At 53.0% G+C, this 26,323-nt stretch overlaps 1 protein-coding gene across 3 annotated transcripts in view; it reads left to right on the top strand.

Annotated features, from left to right (window-relative positions):
- Positions 1-24,370, top strand: part of SLC13A2 (solute carrier family 13 member 2) — a 43,787-nt gene extending 19,417 nt beyond the window's left edge. For 2 of the 3 annotated variants that reach the window (XM_082602883.1, XM_082602882.1), the window contains 11 exons: positions 8,033-8,161; positions 8,939-9,075; positions 9,183-9,397; positions 9,952-10,132; positions 10,234-10,356; positions 12,215-12,433; positions 12,646-12,734; positions 13,022-13,143; positions 14,291-14,452; positions 15,099-15,236; positions 15,730-16,455. In XM_082602883.1, coding sequence (XP_082459009.1) covers positions 8,063-8,161; positions 8,939-9,075; positions 9,183-9,397; positions 9,952-10,132; positions 10,234-10,356; positions 12,215-12,433; positions 12,646-12,734; positions 13,022-13,143; positions 14,291-14,452; positions 15,099-15,236; positions 15,730-15,900 — 1,656 coding nt within the window. In that variant the 5' untranslated portion in view covers positions 8,033-8,062 and the 3' untranslated portion in view covers positions 15,901-16,455. Of the gene's footprint in view, positions 1-8,032; positions 8,162-8,938; positions 9,076-9,182; positions 9,398-9,951; positions 10,133-10,233; positions 10,357-12,214; positions 12,434-12,645; positions 12,735-13,021; positions 13,144-14,290; positions 14,453-15,098; positions 15,237-15,729; positions 16,456-16,794; positions 16,916-24,225 lie in introns of those variants that run through there. The other variant, XR_014291826.1, reaches the window with a different exon arrangement.
- Positions 24,371-26,323: the final 1,953 nt, after the last annotated feature.

The raw sequence follows: 26,323 nt of genomic DNA, 5'->3' as shown, positions 1-26,323 counted from the left end.
CCCTGGCCCTGGCCCAAACTGTGATGTCAGGACTCTCCCCCGCACTTTTGTTTTCTCTGACACTCAGACCCATTGTTTTTCCCTTTGGCCTCTTAAAGCAGAAGATGATGCAACAAACACATTCATGTTAAGGTGCGGAATTAAACAAAGATCACTCAAATGAGATCAGGCAAGGCTAGGAAGGGAATCAGCCTCCATCCTTGCTTTCGGGAGAGCCTCAAAGGCAGGGGGTGGGGACGCTTTAGAATGGAAAGAGAGAAGCCTTCAGGAGTGCCCTGACTGGAGGTTGTTGGCAGGGGGAAGCTGGAGGGGGGCTAACTAGAAGTGGGGTATCCTCTCTGATTGTTAGGAGAGCACATTTGGCTTTCACTGATTAGTCCTGAGTTGGAAGTTGAGGTAGCAAACGAGTGGGGATCGAAAATTAAGGAGGCTGGCGGTCATTGAGCAAATCCTGCCCATTTGGGGTCAGTTGCTATGGAGGTGGTAGTTTGGTTACAGGGCTGGTTGCCGCAGAGATTGTAGGACATATATTTGCATATGGACTGGCCATTGTCGCCTTTTATGTGTAGTCTCTCAAAGGTATTCAGCATTTGGATGGGCCTATTATTCCTGGAATGAATATCACACACACACACACACACACACACACACACACACACACACAGCCCACTCTGCACCTCCTTCCCCAAGTCCTGTCACATGGCTCCTCTCCTTGGGGTCACTACGCACCTAGACACTCAGGAAGGGCACCTGGAGTTTTCCTCCTCCCACCCGACCCAGCAGCCATCACTCAAACCCTCTGTCTTCCGTCTCCTAACATCTCTGGAGTCCGCCCTCTCTCTCCATCTCTACTGCCATGACTTCTCTGAGCCCCTGGACATCCCAGCATGGCCACCTGTCACCTCCCAGCTTCTGTGTCTGCCAATCCACCTGCCACACTACCGCAGGTGTAAGCCCCCTATCTTCAGGTGATTTATTTATTTAATTAGGTGATACATGCACATTGCACAAAGTCCTACAGCACAAAAGAGTGAAACATTTCCTTCTGTGATGAATGTAGACAACAAACCACGATAGTAAAGAACGATATTTTTGACTTTGCCACCAGTAGGAATCAGAGATATTTTCAAATCGTATGAGAGCTGTTGCCAGTCCCTTGACATATTATGTTAACCATGACTTTGAAATTACAGTAGCCATTAGCCAGTGAAGAGCTTAGTAGTTAAGAAAGAGTCACATTATATCACTATCTTACCCATTTTTTCATATTTTAATAACTGCATTTTGATATAATTGGTGTCCTTTGTAATCCTGTGCATTTTATTTAATGCATTTAAAAACATTATTCTAAGAAGGAGTTGGAAGGCTTCATCAGGCTGCCAAGGGAATCCTGGTACCAAAAAAGGGTAAGAATCCCCGAATCAGAGATTTTCCTATGAGTATACAAACACCTGTGGACACATTTTATAAAAACACATATGACGACATCAGCATAACCTTCACGGTACGTGGGCCTCTCACTGTTGTGGCCTCTCCGGTTGCGGAGCACAGGCTCCGGACGCACAGGCTCAGCAGCCATGGCTCACGGGCCTAGCCGCTCCACGGCATGTGGGATCTTCCTAGACCGGGGCACGAACCCGTGTCCCCTGCATCAGCAGGTGGACTCTCAACCACTGAGCCACCAGGGAAGACCAGCGTAATCTTTTAACAGAAACACCAACCTGTGTCACCCTCTCGGTTTACAATCCTTCAAGGGCCTCCTCCCATTTTCACCTTTGTCTTCCAGATAAAGTCCTAGATTCCTCTCAGGGCATGCAGGCGAGCATTACATCCCTTCCCCCACAAGAATGTATCTTGATCTTTTATGCCTCATTCCGTTCCCTCTGTGCTTACTCCCTCATGCTAACACCTTTTGCCCACCCACAGAACTCCTATTCACCCCTCAGTACCCACTCAGTGTGCCCTCTCTGGAAGCCTTCCTCAGCCTAGATGGAGGGAGGCTCAGAGAAGGGGCCCCTTCTCCAGGACTCCATTCTCTGGTCTCTCCTTTGCAATGATGCTGGCTGCCACCCAGGGCCTCGCCTCACTTCCCAGCAGCATCCCTACTTGCCAGGTACAGAGGGGCAGTGGGCGTAGCCCACCCCAGGGCTAACCTTCAATCACCAGGACGAATAAGATGTGACACCTTTGAGACTGTGGGCATTTTTGCTGCTGCCCAATGGCCACAGGCTGCTCTGTGCCTGTAGCAGGTAAAGGCCGTGATGCCCACAGGTCCCCACCATGCCCACACCCAGTGTCCAGAGTCTACCCTGGATTCCCTGGCACCACCATCTTCATTTGTAGGTCATTCATCCACCCTGGTTCCCCAGAAGCCCAGGAACAGGTTTTTGTGCCAAGGCGAACCCAGCGATCTGCTCACTGCCATCTACACTCCTTTACAGCTTAGACCTTTGCAGTCACACCCCTCATCCTCATAATAACCCAGCAAGGAGGGTGTTTCTCTTATTCCCATTTGTAGAAAAGGACCCTGCATAAAAGACAGTAATGTGTGTATAGTTAGAAATGCTCTGGGCCTCCCTGGTGGCGCAGTGGTTGAGAGTCCGCCTGCCGATGCAGGGGACACGGGTTCGTGCCCCGGTCCGGGAGGATCCCATATGCCGCGGAGCGGCTGGGCCCGTGGGCCGTGGCCGCTGAGCCTGCGCGTCCGGAGCCTGTGCTCCGCAGCGGGAGAGGCCACAACAGTGAGAGGCCCGCATACCGCAAAAAAAAAAAAAAAAAAAGAAATGCTCAATATTTCTTATCAAAAAAAAAAAAAAAAAAAAAAAAAACCCAAAGCTGAGAGAGGTTAAATAGCTTGCCCAAGGACATGTGGCAATAAAGATGGGCCTGGGCACTCAGGTTTTCTGACCTCTGACCTTTGTTTCCTATCACAAAAGAAGCAAGTTGCCAGCCTTGGGGTTTGGAAGCCATCTGAGGCTTTATCTCTTCTCTTCACTGTTGGCTTTGCCAGGCAGCCCGCCATGACTACAGACCAGCCCACACAGGACACTCAGACTCCCCGAAGGCTGGGGTCAGGTCTGATTCATGTCTGTACCCTGGTGTCTGACATTCATTCACTCATTTATCCAGTGTCAGCTCCGTAGAGGTGCCAGGCACCCTGCTAGTGTGAGCAGAAACAGACCCAGACCCTGCTCCCTGGAGAGTATGGTCTGGCGACAAAGGTTGATATTTATCATGAGAAATTTGTGAAAGCAAATGTTTAACTACAGACCGTGATGAGTGCTATGCAGAAGAGGTACAGGGGCATAGGCTGTGAAAAATGGGGAATATACCCCTGAAACCCACGGAGGCTTCCCTGAAAAAGGAGTATTTGAGTTAAGATCTCAAGAATGAGTAGACATCAGGTGAGCAAAGTGGGGAGGGAAGAGAAGAGAGGAGATTAGGTACAAATGCCCTGTGGCTACAGGGAAGATGGAGCATTTGAGAAACTGGAAGAGGGCCACTGTGGCTGGACCAGAGAGAACAAGGAGGAGAGGCACAGACCAGCCCCCAAATTTTCCTAAGAGCAGTGGGAAAGCCTGCAGGGACTTGAGCTGCTTTGAGGTGTGTGTGTGTGTGTGTGTGTGTTGGGGGGCAGGGTGTGGATTAAACAGGTTTGTGCCTCAAGATCACTCTCGCTACAGCAAGAAGAAGAGATTTCAGGGGCAAAAGAGGAAGCTAGGAGGTGAATAAGGAAGCCCTTGCAGAAATCTTGGTAACAGATGCAGGGGCTTGGACCAGGCTATTGGCCCAGAGCTGGTGGGAAGTAAAGGGGAGCATTGGAGGTGTTGAACCAGCAGGACTGGAGACCTGGAGCAGAGAGGTTATTTGTCCAGTGAAAGCCTGATGAGCAGGCAGGAGGCCCAGTGCCTGCCCCTCAATAGCAGGGACAGCCTGGGGGGAGAGAGGAATGAGGGTCTGACCACGGTAGTTTCCTGGCACAGCAGGGCCAGGGGCCCAAGTAGGAAGGAAGGATTTATAGACCCAGGCCAGCACCAGCAAAAGAGGGAGGGGCTAGAGACAGGGAGGTGAAAGAAAGTTGACCCCTGTTCTCCAGAGGCCAGGCTGAGAAAGGAGTACATTCTACAGCCAAGGAACAGCTGGGGAACAACTAGCCTGCTGGACTGCAGAAGGAGGACGTACTGACAGAGGTAGAAAGAAGAGCATTAGCCGCCAAGAGAAAATTCTTCCCTCCTGGTATCTGAGCTCCAGGAGGGGCTGCCTCAGACAGGGTGCAGGCTGTGCCCTCTGCCAATGGCATATGGAGTAGTGCAATGTAGCATGACTGGGGAGTAAGCCAGTTGGGTCCTAGGCCATAGGCCACCAGCTGAGCTTGGCCAGCCCAAGATGCGTTGAGCTGGGCAACAAAGCAGAGAGTATAAGGTGGCCCTGGAGCCCAGGTCTGATTCCCGACTTCCCACTTCTAACACTGGGGATACAGATCGTGGAATCAGACACATTGTGGGGCCAAGGAGAAAGGATCCCCCAGGTTCTGTTCCCGTTTCTGAGCCACGAATGCCACTGGCTGTCTGGTGAAGACTGTGGGCCCTTCTCAGAATATAGCTTTGAAATGCACGAAATAAAATGTATAGGATGAAAAGAAAAAAAGGGCTTCCCTGGTGGCGCAGTGGCTGAGAGTCCGCCTGCCGATGCAGGGGACACGGGTTCGTGCCCCGGTCCGGGAAGATCCCACGTGCCGCGGAGCGGCTGGGCCCGTGAGCCCATGGCCTCTGAGCCTGCGCGTCCGGAGCCTGTGTTCCGCAACGGGAGAGTCCACAACGGTGAGAGGCCCACGTACTGCAAAAAAACAAAACAAACAAACAAAAATGTATAGGATGACAAAGGAAACCAACCACTTTGAAATACAGTTATAAAAATATGAAAAAATTAATTGCAATTCAGAAATACAGATGCTTCCTTATTAAAGCATTAAATAAGATCTGGTGTTGGTATAATAACTACCATAAATTTCAAAAGAGTGATGGATGTAAACAATATTTTGAGATATATTTTGAGTCCATTGCAACCACTAATCTGTGCAGGTGCCTAACAGTTGACAGCCACAATCAAATATCTGTGACAAAATCGCCCACAGCACCGTTAACAGCTCTATGGTTTTGGGAAGTCCCTGGTGGTCCAGTGATTAGGACTCGGCGCGCTTTCACTGCTGTGGGCCCGGGTTCGATTCCTGCTCGGGGAACTAAGATCCCGCAAGCTGCACGGCGAGGCACCCCCCTCCCCCGCCCCACCTCCCCCACAAAACAACAGCTCTATGGTTTTGTTGCCTCTGTTCATAACCTTAGTTAGATGTTAGCTAAAAGATGAAATTGTTTTCCCATCCAACTTCACGAATCCTTGGCATTCCACGCCCCATTTAAGAGCCCCATGAACCAGGAAGAGCAGGTCAGCGAGTTACAGACCAACTAACTCTACAGTTGGACCGACTACCCAGGAGGGTGGGATGGGGACATGGGGCCAGAGCCACCAGGGCCAGAGCAAGCTTCTGAATGGGACTTTGAAAGTGGTTTTGGGTTTTGATCCAGAGACAGACGGACAGACATGGAGAGGGACACAAGGAAGTTGTAAACGAGTAGAAGAGCCATAGATTCAACACACTGGTGCTCACAGCTCTCTTGGGAGGATGGAGATGGGGACCCGGAAGTGAAGGAACTTGCCCAGAGCCGGGCAAGAGGAAGTGGCAGGCCCCAGCACAGACAGTTCCATTTGGATCCACAGCCCTAACTCACCCCCGTACACCCTGCTGGTCACAGCGCACCTGAGGCTGGGGGACACCCTCCAGTAGCAAGGGAGCAAGCTCAGTGTAGAAGGCAAAAAAGCTGGGGCTCAAGAACCAGATGGCCTGGATTCTTCACTGATTTGTGTGACTTTGAGACATTTACTTAATTTATTTGCACCTTCGTTTCTTCATCCATGAAATGGGAACAAGAGTCATTACCTCACAGAGCAACTAAATGTGATTAAAAACCACCTGAAGTGCATGGAGTACCATGCCTGGCATGGAGTAGTCCTTAACAATGCTTCTGCTGTCATTATTAGCAGAGCTTTCTTCTTGAATCAGCAAAGGCATCTGGCCCAGCCCCCCCTCCTTGTCTCTGGCCAGAGAATTCTGGGGGGTGAGGGCATGGGGGGCACACCAGGGTCCAGAGGGCTGGCTTGCCCTTAGCCCCACGGGAAGATGGGTAACAGGCTGTGCACACTGCAGGTGAGAAAATGGTTGAAGAAACAGCAGCTTCAGCAGAATCTACTGCCTGCTGGGGGAGGAGGAGGGGTGGCTCTCTGCTCAAGGATCAAGGTGGCCCCACCCCTTGTGCCAATGAGTCCATGTCCAGGGTGAGAAAGGTGGTGGAACTTTCATGGAAAGAAAGTGAGCCTGGCATCAGACAGACTTGGCTGGGCAGGCTGGGTGCCACACCACCGCCCCCCCCAGGATGCCACTGAGGTAGACTACTCGGGGGGTGCTCTTAGAATTATGCAATCCTGCACACCTTGCCTGGGTTCCAACCTGGCTCTGCCACTCCCTAGTTCTGTGACCTTGAGCAAGCCACATACCTTCTGGAGGTCATCTATAACATAAGACCACCACACTCATCCATGGCTGTAACTACAAACATGAAAACACCCAGCTCCTAAGAGTTCCTCAGTAAACAGCAGCTTCCTCTCCCCAAGACCTTCCTTCAAGCTTCAGGGTACTAAAGGCATGAGGTATAAGGGGTGAGCCCAGCCTATAGCAGGTGGAGAAAGCAAGAGGGGCAGGGCAGTTGAGACAGGTAAGAGAGGAGGAGCCCCCAGCCCATAGTCCCAGCAGGCAGCCTCTTCCTTTGGCAAACAAAGAGTGGGCAGGTGTCCCAAGGAGGGTTGGATGCCAGGCACCCCCTTCCCTGGAGGCTTCCTTCTGGCTAATGATTCCCCTGTCCTCCCTCCCCAGGCCTGCGGAGATGCTCTGTCAAGGAGGGTGGGCCCCTGACATCTGGGGTTGTCTGACTTCATTCCTGCTCCAGGTCCCCTCCCAGGCCTGAGGTCAGGCCTTTCTAGCTTTGGGAGCCTCATGAGGGAAAGGGGGGTCTCTGGTACCCCAAGACTCACAAGACTATGACTCAGGGTTTACTCCACAATTCCCCGCACAATGCGGGGATAGGGGAGTTACGTGAAACAGTGGTCATGCCAGGATTACTAGGAAGGAGACCCCACTATTCCTAAAACTTTTCAGTGGTTTATTCATTCAGAAAAGATTTGCTCTGAAGCCTCCTGGGTCCTGAGCTCCAAGGATCCAGATACAAAATTGACTCTGTCTTCATGGAACTCACCTCCTAGCAGAAGGAACAAATGCTACTTAAATCGTCATACAAATAAATATATTCTTACAGGTTCTTGATAAAGCAGGGAAGGCCAGGGTGCCAGGCAGGGACCCACATTTCCCAAGCCCCAGTTTCATCTAGATGAGCCCCCATCTCATGTAAGGATCCTCACCTGAGCCCCCTGCAGTCCCCAGGGGGACTGGATTATAATCCAGTGGCTGGATTATAATGTCTAGGCTCCCCAAGGTTAAAGACAAGGTGGTGAGTGCTTTGCTTTGTTTTCTATTTCTTTTTTTTTTTTTTTTTTTTTTTGCGGTATGCAGGCCTCTCACTGTTGTGGCCTCTCTCATTGCGGAGCACAGGCTCCGGACGCACAGGCTCAGCAGCCATGGCTCACGGGCCCAGCCGCTCTGCGGCATGTGGGATCTTCCCGGACCGGGGCACAAACCCGTGTCCCCTGCATCGGCAGGCGGACTCTCAACCACTGCGCCACCAGGGAAGCCCCTATTTTCATTTTTAAATGGGACCTTGGGTTCAGGAATCAAGGACTGTGAGTTTCACAGGCTCTCCCCACACTGTTACAAACGGCCTGTTTTCTCTGGGGACAGGAGGTGACGTGACTCTGGGACACAGGCCTGCCCTCACCAACAGCTTTGCTGTTCCCCTCCCGCCTGCAGGAAGCCTACTGTGGCTACACCATCATCCTCATGGCGCTCCTCTGGTGCACCGAGGCTCTGCCCCTGGCTATCACCGCCTTCCTCCCCACCGTCATGTTCCCCATGATGGGCATAATGGGTGCCTCCGTGGTAAGCCACCCCACCCACAGGAGGACGTGCTCCCAGGGATGGAGGGGGGTCTGCCCTAGGACGCTGATGATGGAGGAAGCCTCATCACAGACAGGGCACGTGGAAGAGGGGCCCCTGCCTCTGCTTGGCAGGTTGGGGAGCACTGAGGGAGGGGTCAACTAGAAGACCGGGGGGAAGGCCTTCTAGAAATGCCAGGTGCATGGTTGGTGTCAAGAGTTAATTCAAAGTGGGAGCAACTAGGCCTAGATGAGGGAAGGAAAAGGGGGCCTTGAGAGCCAGCTAAAGAGTTTGTATCCTTCTAGGTCAGTGGCTCTGAAACTTGAGCATGCATCAGGATCACCTGCAGAACTATTTAAACACATTGCTGGCTCTACCCCAGAGTTTCTGACTCAGGAGATCTGGAGCAGGGTCTAAGCATTTCATTTCTAGCAAGTTCCAGGTTGTTGATGATGCTGGCCCAGGGGCCACACTGAGAACTGCTGCGTTAGTTTCTAGAAAGAGCATTAAATGCTTTATCTCCCAGACAATGGCTTTGCACCAGGCGTGGATTCAGGTTAGATGATGTCTCGGTCATTCCTGAGGGGAAAAAGAATGAGTTTGGCAGGGAGAGAGGAAACTGGTTAATATTAAATGGCAGATGATCCAAAGACCATTTCCATTTGGGTCCAAGAGCCCAGGGGACCAACCTCCGTTTGCGGGAATATCAGTGTCGGCACCCTGTAAGCCCAGAGGCACGGGGCGACCCCTTCCTCCTTCTCAACTGTCCCCACCTGCCAGGTCAGCACTGAGTACCTTAAGGACACCAACATCCTATTCATCGGGGGGATGCTGGTGGCCCTCGCCGTGGAGCACTGGAATCTGCACAAGCGCATTGCCCTCCGCGTGCTCCTCATCATCGGGGTGCGGCCCTCCCTGTGAGTTCCCACAAACCAAGTCCGGAGGACCTGGGGTGGCGGTGTTCTGGGCATCCAGTCCTTGAAGGGATGCTGGAACACCAGTGTGTCTGTCTGTCCATCGCTAGGCTGATCCTGGGCTTCATGGTGGTTACGGCCTTCTTGTCCATGTGGATCAGCAACACAGCCACCACTGCCATGATGGTGCCCATCGCCCATGCCGTTCTGGATCAGCTGCACAAGACGCCCATGGGCAAGGATGTTGAGGAGGGCAGGAACAACCCCGCCTTTGAACTCCAGGAACCAAGTCCCCAGAAGGAAGAGACCAAGCTTGATGAGAAAGGTGACGCCAGGCCCTGCCCCAAACCCTCAGTTCTTGAGGAGGGTCTGAGGCGATGCCCATGATAGGAGTAGTCATCCTGGCACGTTTAGGGAGAGAAGAGGGAAGCAAGAAGTTCAGTGACCAACGTGTCCTGGTTTGCCTGGGATTTTCCTGGTTTTGAAATGAAAAGTCCCACGGGCCAGGAATTCCCTCAGTCCTGGGCAAACCAAGATGCTAGGTCACCCTGGCAAGCTGAGAGCGGAAGCCTGGGTGGGCTGTCAGGGGTCCAGGCTCCACTCTTCCTGTGTGGTTTGGACAGTCTTCTTCCCTTCTCTGTGCCTCAGTTTCCCTCTCTCAAAAGAGGGGTTGGGCCAGGTGGTGTCTGGGGGGATCACTCCGGCCTGAGACTCCAGGGAGTGCTGGCCCTTGCAGACCTGGAAGCAGCCTCTGCCCTCCCCCCAGCCTGGATCTAGGCTGCTCAGTGACAAGGTGCCCCAGAGGCCGTGGAGCCCCCACCATGCTCCCCAGAACTGACCCTGCGCCCATCCCCAACCTGAGCTCTCCCTTGTTCCCAGACAACAAGCAGGATGGCCCTGCCCACCCTGTTCCTTCGGACCCCAGGGCACAGTGGAACGAGGAGCAGCTCCGCTTCACCCGGGGCATGAGCCTGTGTGTGTGCTACTCGGCCAGCATCGGGGGCATCGCCACCCTGACTGGCACCACAACAAACCTGGTGCTGCAAGGCCAGGTCAACTCGTGAGTGACTGAGTGGGAGGGGGTCTGCATTCTGACTGGGGGGCAAATGGAGCAGGCTGGTCACCGGGCAATGTCACACAGCAGCCTGAATCCCTCTTCAGGCTCTTCCCCCAAAATGGCAACGTGGTGAACTTCGCCTCCTGGTTTGGCTTTGCCTTCCCCACCATGGTCATCTTGCTGCTGCTTTCCTGGGTGTGGCTGCAGTTCCTCTTCTTAGGCTTCAAGTAAGTGGTGGAGTGGGTAAGAGCTGCCCAGGTGCCTGCCCTTACCCTCTAGGAGCTTCCAGTTGGGTACCCAGGTAGCCCTGCAGAAAAGGGCATAATCACCATCCCGGTGAGAAGGCCTCTCCCTCCCAAGGCCCTTCTGTGCACTTGGCCCCCCCAATTTGAGGGAATTACTGTTTGGAGAGTATTAGCCCATCTATCAGATGAGCAAACTGAGGTTCAAGACATGGTACGCAACTAGATGTGTCAGTGCTGGGATTGAAAACCAGATCTCCTGATGCCCAGGCCAGGTCCCATTCCATAACAATCCCCAGTCCTTTGGCAGGTGCTGAAGAAGCACACGCTGTGAGCATGGTCGGTTACAAAAGTCCTTGTTGTGCTCCTACTGTGTGCCTGGCCCTCTGCTAGGCACTGAGAACACTAGAAGCATTAGACAGTCCCTGTCCTTGGAGCTCACCATCTAATGGGTTAGGTGGGAGCAGTGACAGAGGGAAGCCCAGGTGCTGTGGGAGCACAGCCCAGGATAGTGAAGATTCTAGAAGTTCCCTGGCAGAGATGACGCCTGAACTGAATCTTGTAGAGTTAGAAGTCAGCCAGGTAGAGAACGAGGTAAAGTCATTCCAGGAGCAGGAAGAGCTTGTACAAAGGTACAGAGGCAAGGAGGCAAGAAAGAGCATGCTGGGTTTGGGGGAACTCTAGTTCTGTGTGGCTGAAACACAAAGAGGAAAAAAGAGTATCAGCATATGAAGCTGGAGAAGTAGTTAGGGGAAGATTATGGGGAATCTCATGTGCCACATAAAGAGTATGGACCTTGTTCCTGAGGCCAAGAGTAGTAAAGAGGTTCTATTCCTACTTCCCGCCCTTGATTACTAGTAGTCACTAGAGCTCTGAGTTGAAAATCATGTGAGACCCTGCTGGAGCTCAGTTGGAATCAAGTCTGGGATTGATTAGTGATGTCTGCTATAGTACAGGCTAAGAGTGGTGGTATGACTGTTATTGTGGTATAAGTTGTTATTTGTCCACCCTGCCCAGGCAGTGGGGAGCCATTGAGAGTTTTTAAGCATTGTTGCTGTAAAATTGCTTGAGCAGGTGCAAGGAGGCTGGATTGAGGTTGGAGATGGTACAAAGCAAAGTGTTAGTCAAAGAGACCAGCACAGTGCTAAGCAACATAAAGGATTCAAAGATGTGTGAAGCATGGTTTTTCCCTTGAGGAACTCACAAGTCCAGCAGGGGAGTTGCGATTTGCCCAAGTGAAAAGTTAAAAGTCAAAGTGAGTTAAGCACATGGAAGTGGGCTGCAGACTCCTGTGCCTCAGAGGACAGTGTGGGTGGGGCCCAGGCTGGCAGAGGATGCCCAGAAGCAGTAAGAGAGGGAAGGGAGGATTTCCTGAAAGGCTATTGGAGGCGGGGAGTGATGAGTCAGGGCCAGAAGGAGGCCTGGGGTCTAGGCCTCTAGGGCCTCCTCACTCTGGGCGAGGGAGGGCTCAGCACAAGAGAATTCCTGGAAGGACAGAGGGGTCAATGGGGCACATGGAGCAGGGAAAAGCACAGGGAAGCCCGATCCCCCATCCTCAGCCTCCCCTCTGCTAAATAAGAGGCACGACATCCCAGAGTATTCCGCTCTGCTTCCAGAACCTTGGGAACCTTTACAACTCATGGGAGTTCCCTGGCAGTCCAGTGGTTGGGACTCAGCACTTTCACTGCTGTGGCCCTTGGTTCACTCCCTGGCCTGGGAACTAAGATCCCACAAGCCGTGTGGCACGGCCAAAACAACAACAATAAAACCACAGGCACTCACAGCCCCTTGCTCCCCTGCCTGGCGTGGCGCCCCTACGAGCTGTCCCCACCCCTGCCTGCAGCTTCCGGAAGAACTGTGGCTTGGGGGACCAGATGAGGGAGCAAGAGCGAGCAGCCTTCGAAGTCATCCGGAGAGAGCACAAGCTGCTGGGCCCCATGACCTTTGCAGAAAAGGCTGTCACCATCCTCTTTGTCTTATTGGTGGTGCTCTGGTTCACTCGGGAGCCAGGCTTTTTCACCGGCTGGGGTAACCTGGCTTTTTTCGATGAGGATGGGAAAAGGTGAGCACTGCGGGGAGGAGGAATACTTCCAGGAGGAGGGAAGGGAGCAGGACCCCCAACGCAGAACAGGAGGTAACGCCGGGTTGAGGTGGGGGGAACTTGCCAGGAGGGGTTGGCACATCTGTGGGAGAGGCTCCTCTCCAGCGCCCCTCCATCCTGTGACCCTGAGCAGCCCTAAGCCGCTAAGCCTGCCCTCCCTGCCCCGCCCGCAGCATGCCATCCGATGGGACAGTAGCCATCTTAATCGCTGTAATTTTGTTCATCGTGCCCTCCAAGGTCCCAGGGCTGACTCAGGAACCAGGTAAGCACCTGGTCTGGGGCAGGGAAGGGCCTCTGGGCAGACCCCGCCTTCTGGCATGCGACGTCCCTTCGACCACACTCGGCAGGGGTAGACCAAGCCCCGAGAAGCTGGGGTGATTTGCCAAGGGCACAGGGACTCAGGGACAAAGTCGTGATGTTGCAGAACTGAGGGTCCCTCTCTTACATGCATTAAGCTCTGATAGGGACCCACCCATACAGAGCGGGGAAGGGAAGGGAAGGAAAGCCTGTTGGCTCTAGGTGACCCATCCTCTTCTGCTTGGGGAGTAGGAAAACCAGGGAAGCTGAAGGCCCCTCCTGCCCTCCTCAACTGGAAAGTAGTTAAAGAGAAGATGCCTTGGAATATCGTGCTCCTTCTGGGCGGTGGCTTTGCCCTGGCCAAGGGCAGTGAGGTGACAGACCCCACCCCCTCCCCAACCCACTTAAGGGAGACCCTGTGACAGGGAAAGAGGGGCCCTGCTTCTCTCCCACACAGGGGAGCCCTGACCCCCCACTTAGGAGCCTCCTGGTGGGCAGAGCCTTTGCAGCAGCTGGAGAAACAGGTTAGAGCCATAAGAGAGGGGGGAGGAAACACAAGCCATAGGGACTTCTCCCTAGTCGGGTTCTCAAAGCCAAAGAGAAGGCGGGCTTCTCTGGTGAGCAGGGACTGTACTCGGTGATCACCCAGTCCATCCCCTCACCGCCTGCCAGACAGAGAATGCCAAAGCTTTAGCACCAGGGGGTAGTTGGCTGGCATTGGGTTGACGCAGTTTGCTGGCTGAGGCCACCAGGGGGCACCACGATCATACCCAGCCAGGCTCTGGGGACCTGCTCATCATTCCCCATAGCCTCCATCCAAGACAGAAATACCTGAACCTGCACCCCCAGGCCTCCGTGTTCTGGCTAAGCTCATTCACTGCATGGACAGGAGCTTTCCTGGGTCAGGGATTGGTTAGTTCATCCATCAAGCGCTCACTGACTGTGCCAAGTGCTGTGCTGGGTGCTAAGTGGGCAATATTGTATATAATAAAGTCCCAGCTCCCTGGGGCTCACAGTCTGGCATTTAGGTGTGGGCAAGGCAAGACCTTGGAGCTCTTCTGACCCTGTGAACTGTCCCCGTCCCCCTGTTGGCCTCTTCCCAGCCTGTACCAGGGCCCTTCCCCTTCTCCCTCCTTGCTGGGAGCAAGGTCCCCCCTGTCCCAACCTACTAGGCTGGAGAGGGCAGGCAGAGGGCTAAGGTTGGCCAGGAACCTCCTGAAGAGAGGCCAGGAGAGCAGGAGTAAATGGGGTCAAAGGTCTTTACTCTCGCCAAGCCCCAGGTTTCCCAAGAAAGCCCCTTCGCTTCCCATCTGACCCTTCTGCCCACAGCCAGCTGTCCTTCAGGAGCAGTAGAGGGGCCCCTAGGTTTCAGCTGGCTCTCATCTTCCCTCCCAAGCTGCCCTTGTCTCTGAAGATTCTAGAGAGGTGCAGGCAAGAGCAGGACCCTCCCAGAGCCTCAGCAGGGGACTCTGGGGCCCCAGGCAGCCCAGCCTCCCACACACCACCCTCCTCTGCCTACAGGAATCGGGCCTGTCAAAGTGGCTGGGGGACAAGCTGACCCCGCTGGAGAGTGTGCCGCCTCCCGCCATTGCCTTCATCCTCTGCCTCCTGATCGCCACCTTCACTGAGTGCACCAGCAACGTGGCCACCACCACCATCTTCCTGCCCATCTTGGCTTCCATGGTGAGCTGGCCCTGCAGACACACCTCCTCCAGGCAGCCCTTCTGCCCAGACTGCCTGCAGAAGTGTGGGGCCCTGCCTGAAGGTCAGAATGACCTGTCTGCACCTCCTCTCATTTCTGGGAAAAGACCCCTGAGCTTCCGCCCTTCCCCAGGCTCTTCAGTAACTTTGGGCCCCAAGGCCATCTGCCCCCTGACTCACTCCATCCCTGATGACATCACCCCTGGAATACCCTGATGGGGCTCACTGGTGGCCTCGCGCACCTCCCTGGGCCAGCTCCTGTTCTTGTCATTCCTGAGGTGACAGCATGAAATTGCTCCCCGGAGCATCCCCAGCCCCTTCTCCAGGCGCGTTCCAGCAGCCTTTGATGATGACACCCACAAGCCCCTTTGAGATCCGTTTTATGGGTCCCGCCCCTTCCCACGCCCCACAGGGCAGGGCTGCACACTTATCCCCTCCAGAGAGGTCAAGGGGCCCTTTCCAGGTCACCAGGTGCCTTCTGGCAGAAGTGGTGGGTTCATGGCCAGCGTGTATATTGGGGTGAGGATGGGGGTTGTCCCTCAGAGAGGGAAGCAGGAGAATGGGGGCCATGCCTTCCCCTCTGGGATGGGGACTGCGATCAGCTCGGCCCCACTGTCTGCTCCTCCAGTCTCAGGCCATCTGCATCCACCCTCTCTACGTCATGCTCCCCTGCACGCTTTCCAGCTCCCTGGCCTTCATGCTGCCTGTGGCCACCCCGCCCAACGCCATCGCCTTCTCATTCGGAGGCCTCAAAGTGACAGACATGGTGAGTGGCAGGGGTCTCCAATGCCTCAGCACTCCCTGATCCGCCTTTCCATCTTGCTGGACCACAAAGTAGCTTAAAGCCGCTGAGATTCTCAGAGTTTAGAGTGGACCCCGTTGGGGTGGGTGGCAGGAGGGGAGGCTGAAATATGATCCCCAGTTGGAGTATCTTCAGGCCCTGCCAGCCCTAGGCCACTGAGAGGGAGAGGAGGGGTGAGGAATTTAGGGAAGACACCAAGATGCCAGGCACCCGAACCCAGGGATATGGACTCAGAGAGAATGACTCAGGGCTCTGGAAGCTCCCCTTTCCCCCTGTTAGCACTGGGATTAAAGCCAGTGGTAGGGGCATCACCTAGTGTTGCAGATTAGACCCAAGGGAGGACTTCCCAGGGAGAGGTTTGCTAGTGAGGGAGCTCCTGAGCACCTATGAACACCTAAGGGATGGGTACTGGCCCAGCTCAACACCCACTCACTCAGACTGGCTCTCCTCACCCCAGGCCCGAGCAGGATTCATGCTCAACATCATCGGGGTCCTGGTCATCACGCTGGCCATCAACACCTGGAGCATCCCCATGTTCGACCTGAACAGATTCCCCTCCTGGGCCCAGTCCAACACCACAGGCTTCTGTGGGGTCAGCCAGGCAAACATCACAACACCTAGCCCCTAGACCACGGTATAATCTGGCCCAAGCCAGGAAGCCCCACCTCGTTCCTATTCCTCTGATCTGGGAGGGGAAACCCAGGCTCCAAGCCAAACATTGAGAGAAAGGCACATGTATACCTAACCTCATGTGTGTCTTCGAGGAAGATGTATGTGAGCTCAGTCCTACGTGTCTGAGGAAAGCGTGTGTATGTGTATGTGTATGTATGTGTGTGTGTGTGTGTGTGTGTGTGTGTGTAAAGACAGTGTGTCATGTGAGGATGTTCTGCAAGGGGGGTTTGTGTGTGTGATGATCCTAGGTGGTGTATGCTTGACAATGTACACTTGTGAGGTCACAGACACAACAGCGTGCCTGTCTGGCAGTCCAGGTCTTTGTCTCCCCAGCTTGGTGGGTGACCAGACCCTTTTGTCCTCTATTTATTGAAACTCAGGGTTGGAGCTGCCTGGGCAGCAAAGCCTACCAGCAGTTGCCATGGCTACAGTCTCTGGGACCGGCCCAACATACTGAGTTCCCCCCAGCCTCTCAGGTCTGGGGGGAAGTTCAAATATCAGCCCCATTAAAGTCTTTCAGTAGAGTCTGTGGTGGTTTTTCACGGCACTTTCCAGGGCTTCTCCCCAACATGGTTCAGGCCCCAGGTTGGGAAATTCGCTGGGAAGGGACCTGGCATCTGTCCTGTATGGCGGCCCCCTTGGCACCCCTCCCACCCAAGGGGAAGGTAATGGCCAGGGAGCTCTGCCAAGGCCTGTCGGAGTGGACGCAGCCACCCAGGAAAGCAGCACCAGCCCCGGCTGCTTGGGAGCTTCCACTCCCTGCATGTCTCTGAGAAAACCAGCCTCCCCGTTCCCAGAGCCCTCCCTGGGCATTTACGCAAAACCCTCTTCCCCTGCCAACTCCTCACAGACCCCTCCACCTGCTGGAAAAACCAGTCCCACCAGACCAGGGGAGGCAGGCTGACCCATGCTAGATGCCCAGAAAGAGGGACCCTCACCCAATATGGCAACCTGAAGCAAGAAGGATACAGGTGAGACTCACAGGAACAGGTTCAAAACTATGGTCTTGGGCTTCCCTGGTGGCGCAGTGATTGAGAGTCCGCCTGCCGATGTAGGGGACACGGGTTCATGCCCCAGTCCAGGAAGATCCCACATGCCGCGGAGCGGCTGGGCCCGTGAGCCATGGCCGCTGAGCCTGCGCGTCCGGAGCCTGTGCTCCGCAACAGGAGGGAGGGGCCCCGGCGGTGAGAGGCTCGTGTACCGCAAAAACAAACAAACAAACAAAAACAAAACTATGGCCTTCAGAGTCCAGGACCAGACTGCACTCTGGATCATTCTGCCTCCCAACCTCCCCTCCCCCACTCCTCTGCCTCTCCGCCTTCATGAATTCCAGAGTTTTCATTTATCTGGCAAGGTAGGGTGGGGGTGGGGAAGGATGTCACCACATCCATCATCCATCCTGGGAGCTCAACATCCCTTCCTGGCTGGAAGTTCATCCAGATGGAAGTTTCCAAGAGTTCCCTTCTGCTGCAGTGGGAGAATAAAAAGAGATCTTTACCATCACTCTCATGCCCAGTAAAACAGGGAAATGAGTTGTGAAGAAAGAAAACCAGAAAGGATTTAATTCTGGATTTCCCCTCTGGGCTGGGCCTTCACTCGGTACTCCCAGAGCTGGGGGTTTGAGGGTTGGGGGGAGGGGGCTGCTGCATGGGGGAGAACATGGCTGTCCCCAGGGCACAGGAGATCCTGACAGGACATGCCAGACACCCAGCAGAATGAGGAGTGTCAGGAGAGGGGCCCTGCCCCCATCCCAGACCCCCAGGCTGGCATTCTTCACTCATGAAGCACAGTCATAAATCACGGCTCCCACCCAGACCCACACTCGGACCCTCCCAAGGCCCCAGGCGACAGCCCCCTCCACTGGGAGTGGGCCAGGCCCAGAGTGGTGGGACCCCACCGGTGGCTTACCCGAAGTGGGTTCCTAAGGGGTAGTCCCAGCCCCATCTGCAAGGAGGACCCTCTGCTGCTACTTTCTTCGGGACCCTGGTTTGGTACCCAGAGTCCAGCCCTGGCTGGGGAAGAGATAGGTGTGCTTCCTAGGGGACACATGGCCCTGCACTGTTCTCAGCTCCCCTTTGGACCTTTCCACTTCCCCTTCAGTCTGGCTCAGAGAGGGCCAGATGTGGACTGAGATCACACAGCAGCCCCAGGGGATGAGGACTGGGCTGGCCCTGCCTTCCTTCTCAGGCGAGGAGGTGGATGAAAACTGGCCTAAGGGTGGAGGGGTCGGCTATGGTGGGTGCCCTGGCAGGGCTCGGGGCAGGCTTCTCCCAAGTGCTTAGAATCCATCCTCCTCAGCAGGTGGGAGGGCATATGGGAGGCAGGCGGCGCCTGTTGTCCTAATCACTGTTATTAGCTGGGCAATAAAGAAGCATGGACCGGGCCTTTGAAGAAAGGGCCGTCAACCCAGGTCAGGTGTGTGCAGGCGGCCTAGCAGCTCAGAGCCTCCTGGACACACACACTCTGGGCTGCAGGTGGATGGGGCTCTGCGGGGATGGGGGTCTATGCCCTCCCTGCCTGGCCACTAACACCCCTTCCCCCCATGGTTTCCAGGAAGGTAGCAAGGGGTTTTGAGTGTCTCCTACGAGCTGAACTTGCGCAGTGCTGGGACTCAAAAACTTCTATGGTAGTGAGCTCCCCGTTGCTAGAGAAGATCAATGAGGCCGGAACAACTTGAGGACAGTCTGCCTGATGCAGCTGTGTCCCTAGTTCCTAGCACAGGGCCTGGTACGGTGACTGTTGTATGAATGAATGAATATATCAGAAGGATGGGAGACTTCTTGCTCCTGGAGGGAAGTCTGCCCTCAAAGCCCTTTTCCAGACTGCTGTGTGTGATGTACTATGTGACCTTGAGCCAATGTCACCTTTTAGGCTCATCAGATAGGCCCAGTTTTCCCCTGCCCCTGTCCCCTAGGGCCCTGGGAATGTCCCTGTTTCCCTCCCCCCTCTTCCTGCTGGCCAGCCCCAGCCCCAGAGAACCATAGCAGTCAGAAGGCCCAGCAAAGAGCTATCAAGACAAGTTTTTTAAGGAGAAACCTGGCATGTGTGCTTGTTAGGGGGATGCAGAAGGTGGGAGTAGGGATATTGATCCCCCTCTCTGGGTTCACCTTGACTTGGGCTTTAGGTCAAGGGAAGCTCTGTGGGTTAGGATCCTCAACCCCAGAGTAGGCCCCTTGGGGGCTCAGGCCATGACTCCCCTGTCTCCCCAAAGTCTCAGAGGGGAGGCTGCTTCATGAAATGGGAGGGGTGAGCTGTGCAGGTGGGTGGTCAGTGCAGCCAGGGGTGCAGGGTGAGGGATGGGGTAGGACTGGGATGGGTGAGGTTTTGGTGGGTGCCAGCCTGGAGAGGGTGCCCCCTGCAGCCTCCACCCAGGCTGGGCCCCATTAGTCACGATTAGCAGAGCCAAGAGGTTTTACTAGGGGGCTTAAAAGGCTGAGCCTCAACCTCAGGGAAGGGAAGCGGGAGAGGAGGGGATGCAGTTGGGGGCAGATGGAGCAGCCTGATTGGGAAGATTGTGACAGAGATTCAGAAGAGCTGCTCTTAAAGGTGGGGAGACCCACAGACACCTATACACAGAACCACTGATTCCTGGGTCACACAGAGGACAACACATAGACATGCACAGACACCTGCGTACATAGTTACACACTCACAGGCACTTGTAGCCCTTCAGACACCCAGAGTCATTCATGGACACACACACACATACACAGTCACAGACATTTGTACAAACACTCACTCAGACACTCACATAAACACGGATGCCCATGCACACAGTGTCAGACGTGAGTGTTCCCAGAAGTACAGAGAAGCTCACACACACTGAGACACAGATTCTGGTACATACAGGCCCAGCATCACGTTATAGCTCCACAGACTTAATGCACACCCATGGAGGCACATGTGAGCATGGTAACAGAAATGTAAACACTTGCACACTCACAGTCTCACACACACACACACACACACACACCCCGGCATTGCTCCTTCCCATCTCCACAACCATGCCTCCTGCAGCAGAAGAGATTAAGGTGAGACAGGAGAAGCCTGCCCTCCCCACCCAGCAGGACTCTAGCTACAACCCTCACCACTGGTCTCCCCCACCAAGCTCTCGGCTTGGAAACTCCCTGGATTTCCCAGAGGGTCAGCCACCCAGAACCAGCTCAGACCTCCCAACCCAACGCCCTTGTCACACACCTTCCACGGCCCTGGCCAGTGCTCCTCTGATCATCTACAGCCAAGGAGCTGCCTCCTCTCCCCCAAGAAGCCCGTCCTGACTAACTCCAGACCTTTCCAGCCCTTCCTTGACCTGGGGTCCTTGGGCCTCAGGGCCTCCTGACAGCCATGCTTGGGCCCTGTCCCTCTGCAGATGTTCTTAGGGTCTTCCACGCCAATGGAGTGAGACTGACTGGGAAGGCCTGGGAAGTGGCAGGCTCAGTCTTGGGAACTCACTTTTGGAAGACAAGCTCAGCTCACGTGAACACAAGTAGACAGGGAATTCCCTGGCTGTCCAGTGGTTAGGATTCTGCGCTTCCACTGTCATGGGCCCGGGTTTGATCCCTGGTCAGGGAACTAAGATCTCACATGCCGTGCAGTGTGGCCAAAAATAAATAAATGAATAAATTTTTTTTAATTAAAAAAAAAGCTCACATTCTCTTAAAACATACACACACACACACACACACACACACACAAGTAGACAGAAGATAGCCAGTCCTGACATAGGGTGCTAGGAGGGAGCCCCCTTTCCATCATCCTGGGACTCCCAAGAGTGGAAACGTACTCTTCCTTCTCCCTGGGGACACCAGACTGCCTCATGGCAGACAGTGGCCAGAGAGATTTCCCTCCCTAGTCAGGGTTGCTACTGGCTCAGAGCAGCCCAGCCCTAGGCAGAGCTCAGCAACAGACAGTGAACCGGTTCTGACCGCCAGTATCCAGAGAGACAAATCTTCCCCTGGTCCCAGTCTGTTTAAACACCGAGCTACAGCCCGTCCAGGCCAGAGCCCAGCTCAGCTACATCGGCAGGTCCTGAAATTAGGGTGCTGGAGTGTGTGGGACCAAACCTCCAGATGGAAGCAGCTTCCAAAGGGAGCAGAACTGACCTTGCAATGGCTAGAATGGAGGGTAGACACCAGGACAGACTTTCTGGGTCTAGGAGAGAATTCTGAGGGGCTGGAGAGGATGAGAAAAGGAGAGGACGGTCTTGTCTGGAGGCCAAGAATGAGAAGAATGGCCTCACAAATCCTCTTTCAGTCTCAATTCCCAAGGCTCCTGCTTCTACTCCCAAACTGCATGCAATGAGGAAGTAGTATTTCCCAAAGGAAAGAGGGAGTCAGAGCCCGCACCCATTCCTGGGGCAGAGGTGGGATCCTGTCTCAGGAGGGAAAGAAGTTCATCTCAGCCATCAGAGTCTCACTGTAGGAACGTGAAAATCACAGTCTCTCCTGCCAAACCATCAGAGTCTCCCTGGGACTCCTGGCCCCTAAATTCATTTGCCTTTCCTTGATTTTTAATGAAGTTGAAAACTTTACATTTGTTTATTGGCCATTTGTATTTTATCTGTGAATTGCTTATTCGTGTACTTTGTCCATTTTTCTGTGACTGTCTTTCTTCTTATTTACTTAGAGGAGCTCTTTATATATTATGAATATTAACCCTTTGTCTGTTACATATGTTGCAAAACTTTATTCCAGGCTGTTTTTTGTCTTTCAACTACGTTTATGGTACATTTTGCCCTAATGAAATATTTAGTTATTTATGTAATCAACAAACATTTCTTTATCTTTTCTGCACTTGATGTCATGCTTTAAAAATGAATTTTCCATTCCATAATTATAAAAATGTTTCCTATAGTTTTCTATTTATTTGTGTGGTTTTCCTTTTACATTAGAACTTTAATCCATCTGGATTTTTTTAAAATTTATTTTTAACATCTTTATTGGAGTATAATTGCTTTACAATGGTGTGTTAGTTTCTGCTTTGGATTTTTTAATGTATAGCATGAAGTAAGATTTAACTTTATTTCTTTCAGATGGAAAACTCACTATCCCAAGCTCACTTATTGAATTTTTATACTTTACTACTGCTTTAAAATATGTTATATCATATACCAAATTCTGACAAATACCTAAGTTTATTCTGGACTCTATTATCTTCCATTAATTTATTTGTTAATTTGCACCAAGATCACACTGTTTTAATTGAAGAAGCATTATTGAACATTTTGAAATCTAGCAAGGCAAGTTCCCTCTATTAGCCTTCTTTTTCAAAAACTTCTAAGCTATTATCATGTATTTACTCTCCCCTAAACTATATATATATATATACATATATATGCACTTTTTTTTTTCTTTTTGGCCACACCACACTGCATGTGGGATCTTAGTTCCCCAACCAGGGATCCAACCCACGTCCCCTGCAGTGGAAGCACGGAGTCTTAACCACTGGACTGCCAGGGAAGTCCCACTCTTCCCTAAATTTTAAAAAGTAATTCCCTGGCAGTCCAGTGGTTAGGACTCAGAGCTCTCACTGCCCTGGCCCAGGTTTGATCCCTGGTCACGGAACTAAGATCTTGCAAGTCACACAGCATTGCCAAAAAAAAAATCAACTTGTCAAGTTCAGGGAGAGGGGAATTAGACTTTTGATTTAAATTACATTTAGTTTAGGAGCTTCCCTGGTGGCGCAGTGGTTAAGAATCCGCCCTGCCAATGCAGGGGACACGGGTTTGATCCCTGGTCTGGGAAGATCCCACATGCCGTGGAGCACCTAAGCCCATGCACCACAACTACTGAGCCTGAGCTCTAGAGCCCATGTGCCACAACTACTGAAGCCCGCGTGCCTAGAGCCTGTGCTCTGCAACAAGAGAAGCCACCACAATGGGAAGCCCATGCACCACAACGAGTAGCCCCTGCTCGCAGCAACTACAAAAAGCCCGCGCGCAGCAACGAAGACCCAACACAGCCAAAAATAAATTAATTAATTTAAAAAAAAATAAATTACACTTAGTTTATAGATTATTTAGAGCAGAATGGACATCTTTACAATATTATATTGAGCTTTCCAATTCAGGAACATGATACGCCTTTATATTTATTCAGAGTTTATTATATGTCTATCAGTAAAGTTCTATTGTTTTCTTCATGTAGAATTTATGTACTTTTTATTAAGCTTAGTCCTGGGTATTTTGTAATGTTGTTGCTATTGTGAATTGGATCTTTTGACTCCTTATACTTTCTTTTTTTTATTAATTTATGTATTTTTGGTTGCATTGGGTCTTCATTGCTGCATGCGGGCTTTCTCTAGTTGCGACGAGCAGGGCCTGTTCTTTGTTGTGGTGCGTGGGCTTCTCATTGTGGTGGCTTCTCTTGTTGCGGAGCATGGGCTCTAGGCGCACAGGCTTCAGTAGTTGTGGCTTGCGGGCTCTAGAGCGCAGGCTCAGTAGTTGTGGTGCACGGGCTTAGGTGCTCCGCGGCATGTAGGATCTTCCCGGACCAGGGCTCAAACCCGTGTCCCCTGCATTGGCAGGCAGATTCTTAACCACTGCGCCACCAGGGAAGTCCCTCCTTATACTTTCCAATTGGTTGTTTTAGTTGTATAGAAATGGTTTTGATTTTTCTATACTTAACATATATTCTGCTACCTTGCTAAATTCTCTCACTAGTTCTAATAGTTTTACAGTTGATTATCTCGGATTTCCTAAGTAAACAATCACACCATTTGTAATTCTTGAAGAGTTTGCCTCTTTCCTTTTTATACTATGTCTCATTTCTTTTTCTTATCTTATCGCACTGGTTAGGACCTTCAGAATAATGTTGATTTGATAGCAATGACAGCAGCCTCCAATTTACAACTTTATTGGTTCTCTGTTGGCCAGAGTATCCATAATGAAATAGCTGTGAGTCTAGAAAACGATTAGCCCTGTATACATCAGATAGGAGCAATTAGCAAACACACTAGAAGGTCCTGATAGCTGCCCTTTCACTGTGAAACTCCCCTGGTTACCAGGCTAAGGGAGCAGGGCTTTTATTGCTAATATGAGTCCTAGAGAAAGGTGGATTAAGTCAGGTCTGTTCTAGCCCCAGAACACAACTCCTATACCCAAGCAGGCAAGCCAGCACATCCTCATTTCCCACCCAGCACCACTGGGCTTGATAAATAGAAAGGGGGCACATGTCTGTTGAACATCTACTATATACCAGGGGTAGTGTTGAGAACTTTAAACGTAATCTTATTTAATCCACAACAATTCTGTGGGTGACTAATATCGTTCCTTTGTTAACAGATGAGAAAACTGAGGCACAGAGTGGTAAGTATGGAAGATGACACAGCTAACCTCACTCACAGGTGAGTTCATTGTTATCTGCCTCAGCACCCTCTTTTTGAAATGGATATTCCCTGCCTAGACCAAGAAGTCTCCAAATGTTTTAGTCTACTCTACACTGGTGCCAGATGACCATCAGAACCCCCCTGCCAAGGTTGACATTACCTCCCTCCTTGGAATGAGATGGAGTAAGTAGAGCGGAGCTGACCTATCCACACTCTCTGGCCAGAAGACAAATCCCAGGCTTTGCTGGGCACTCTACCACTACATACCTGGAGCCTTTAGTTCTAGGAAGAGATATAAGTGGGCTTAGAGGCCAGAACAAGGCGGGAGGGAGAGGAGGGAAAGAATGGCCGGGGATAGAAGACAGGGGTGGGGCAAAGAAGATGAAAAGGGAACAGTGAGTAGGAGGTGAGGACAAGGTCTGGGCCAGGAGCCTGAGTCCTGGTGGGAGCAGTGGGGACCAGTTTCCAGGGCTGTCCAGGTACTCCACATCCAGTGTGGACTCTGAGCCACAGGGTCCACACTGAGGGGGCCAGGACCGGGGCCACAACCACATAAATTTCTGTTTCCATCCTCCAGACCATAAAGAGTGGCTGTGGGATCACGACACAGAACAGGGGCCCCCATCTCCACCTGCTCAGACACACAGATACACACACAAGGCAGGATTCCTGACCCAGACCAGAGACATGTGTACAGACACAAGGGTGTACACACACAGATGACACACAAGAGGGCACGGACACAGGCCTGGATAAATGGACACAGATCCACACACAGACATGGAGAAAGACACAGACACAGACGCACAGCAACCCAGGAGACAAATGTGCGAACACACGGAGACACTCACATACCCACAGACACACAGAGGAAGTCACAGACACATATACATGTGGGTGCACACACCCACACACCCAGGGAGACACCCAGAAGGTGTCAGAGGGACCATAGAGAGACAGGCAGATGGCTGGACACCTCGGGGACAGACAGTCCCCAGCAAACCTATGCTTGTGCCTGGCCCTCAAGGGGTCACAACTATTGCCTGTCCATGGCAGGCCTGAGAACCCTGGGCTGCCACCCAAACTACTCCCCAGAACCCCCTCGCCAGCTCCTTGAACACACATGTGGTGGCCCAGCTCTCCTGACACACGTGTGCATGTCCCGACAGGCCTGTGCCCCACCCATGGGGGCTGACATCCCTGTTCTGCGGTGCAGGGAGGGGCCACAGGACAGCCCCCTCCGCCACAGGCCACAGTGTGCCCAAGGGGCCCAGCCTGGTCCAGGAGGAGGGAGGCGTTGGGGGGACCAGGGCGTGGCCAGGGCGGGCACAGGAGCCGGTACCTGTCAAACAAGAGCCAAGGAACAAACTAGGTTCTTAGTCACCTTGCTCTTCTCCCCGTTTTGGCATCAGCCCCTCGGGGCAAGGGGAAGCTGATATCATAATTATTGGCTCGCCCAGCAGCTGCCTCCCCTCACCTGATGTCAGCACAGACCCAGGACGGCCGAGCTGACGGACTGATAGACAGACGGAGCTCCTGGCCCCCCAGACCCCGGCCCCCACGCCGACCTGCTTCACTGAGCGGTAAGAGGAGACCCGGCCCAAGTCAGCCGTGGAGGCCAGCAGGGCTGGGCCAGGGAACGGGGAGGGGGGTTGCCTTTTTAATGGGTCCTCAGAGTGACTGGGAGCACCTGGGTGCTCCCTTTCTTCTCGCTGCAGCTCAAGGGAGAATCAGGAAGTGGGGTGAGTGTCTGGAGGGCAAGGAGGACCCCCTCCTCCTTATTCCTCCCTCTTCTTCCTGTTCCAGGTTGTCTAACTTCAATCCTTCTTGCTGTAGTGTGGTTTTTCGTTCGGGTGTTTCGTGGATTTTGTCTGTGTGTCTCTGTGTGTTGGAGAGGATATGCTTAGCCACCCTGTGCTGGAAAAAAGTAAGGACACAGAGGGGCTAAAATTGGAAAACTAGAGCTGAAAGACAGGGAGGCAGATTCCCAATTTAGTGGCTTTTCCAAGTGGAGAGGGAGAGCCCAGCTCTGGGGGCTAGTTGGTGCTAAGGGT

This window comes from Mesoplodon mirus, assembly GCF_964341445.2.
Source record: "Mesoplodon mirus genome assembly, chromosome: 18".
NCBI lineage: Eukaryota > Metazoa > Chordata > Mammalia > Artiodactyla > Ziphiidae > Mesoplodon > Mesoplodon mirus.
Note: the sequence above shows the minus strand (reverse complement) of the source record. Positions and strands in the feature narration are given on the sequence as shown.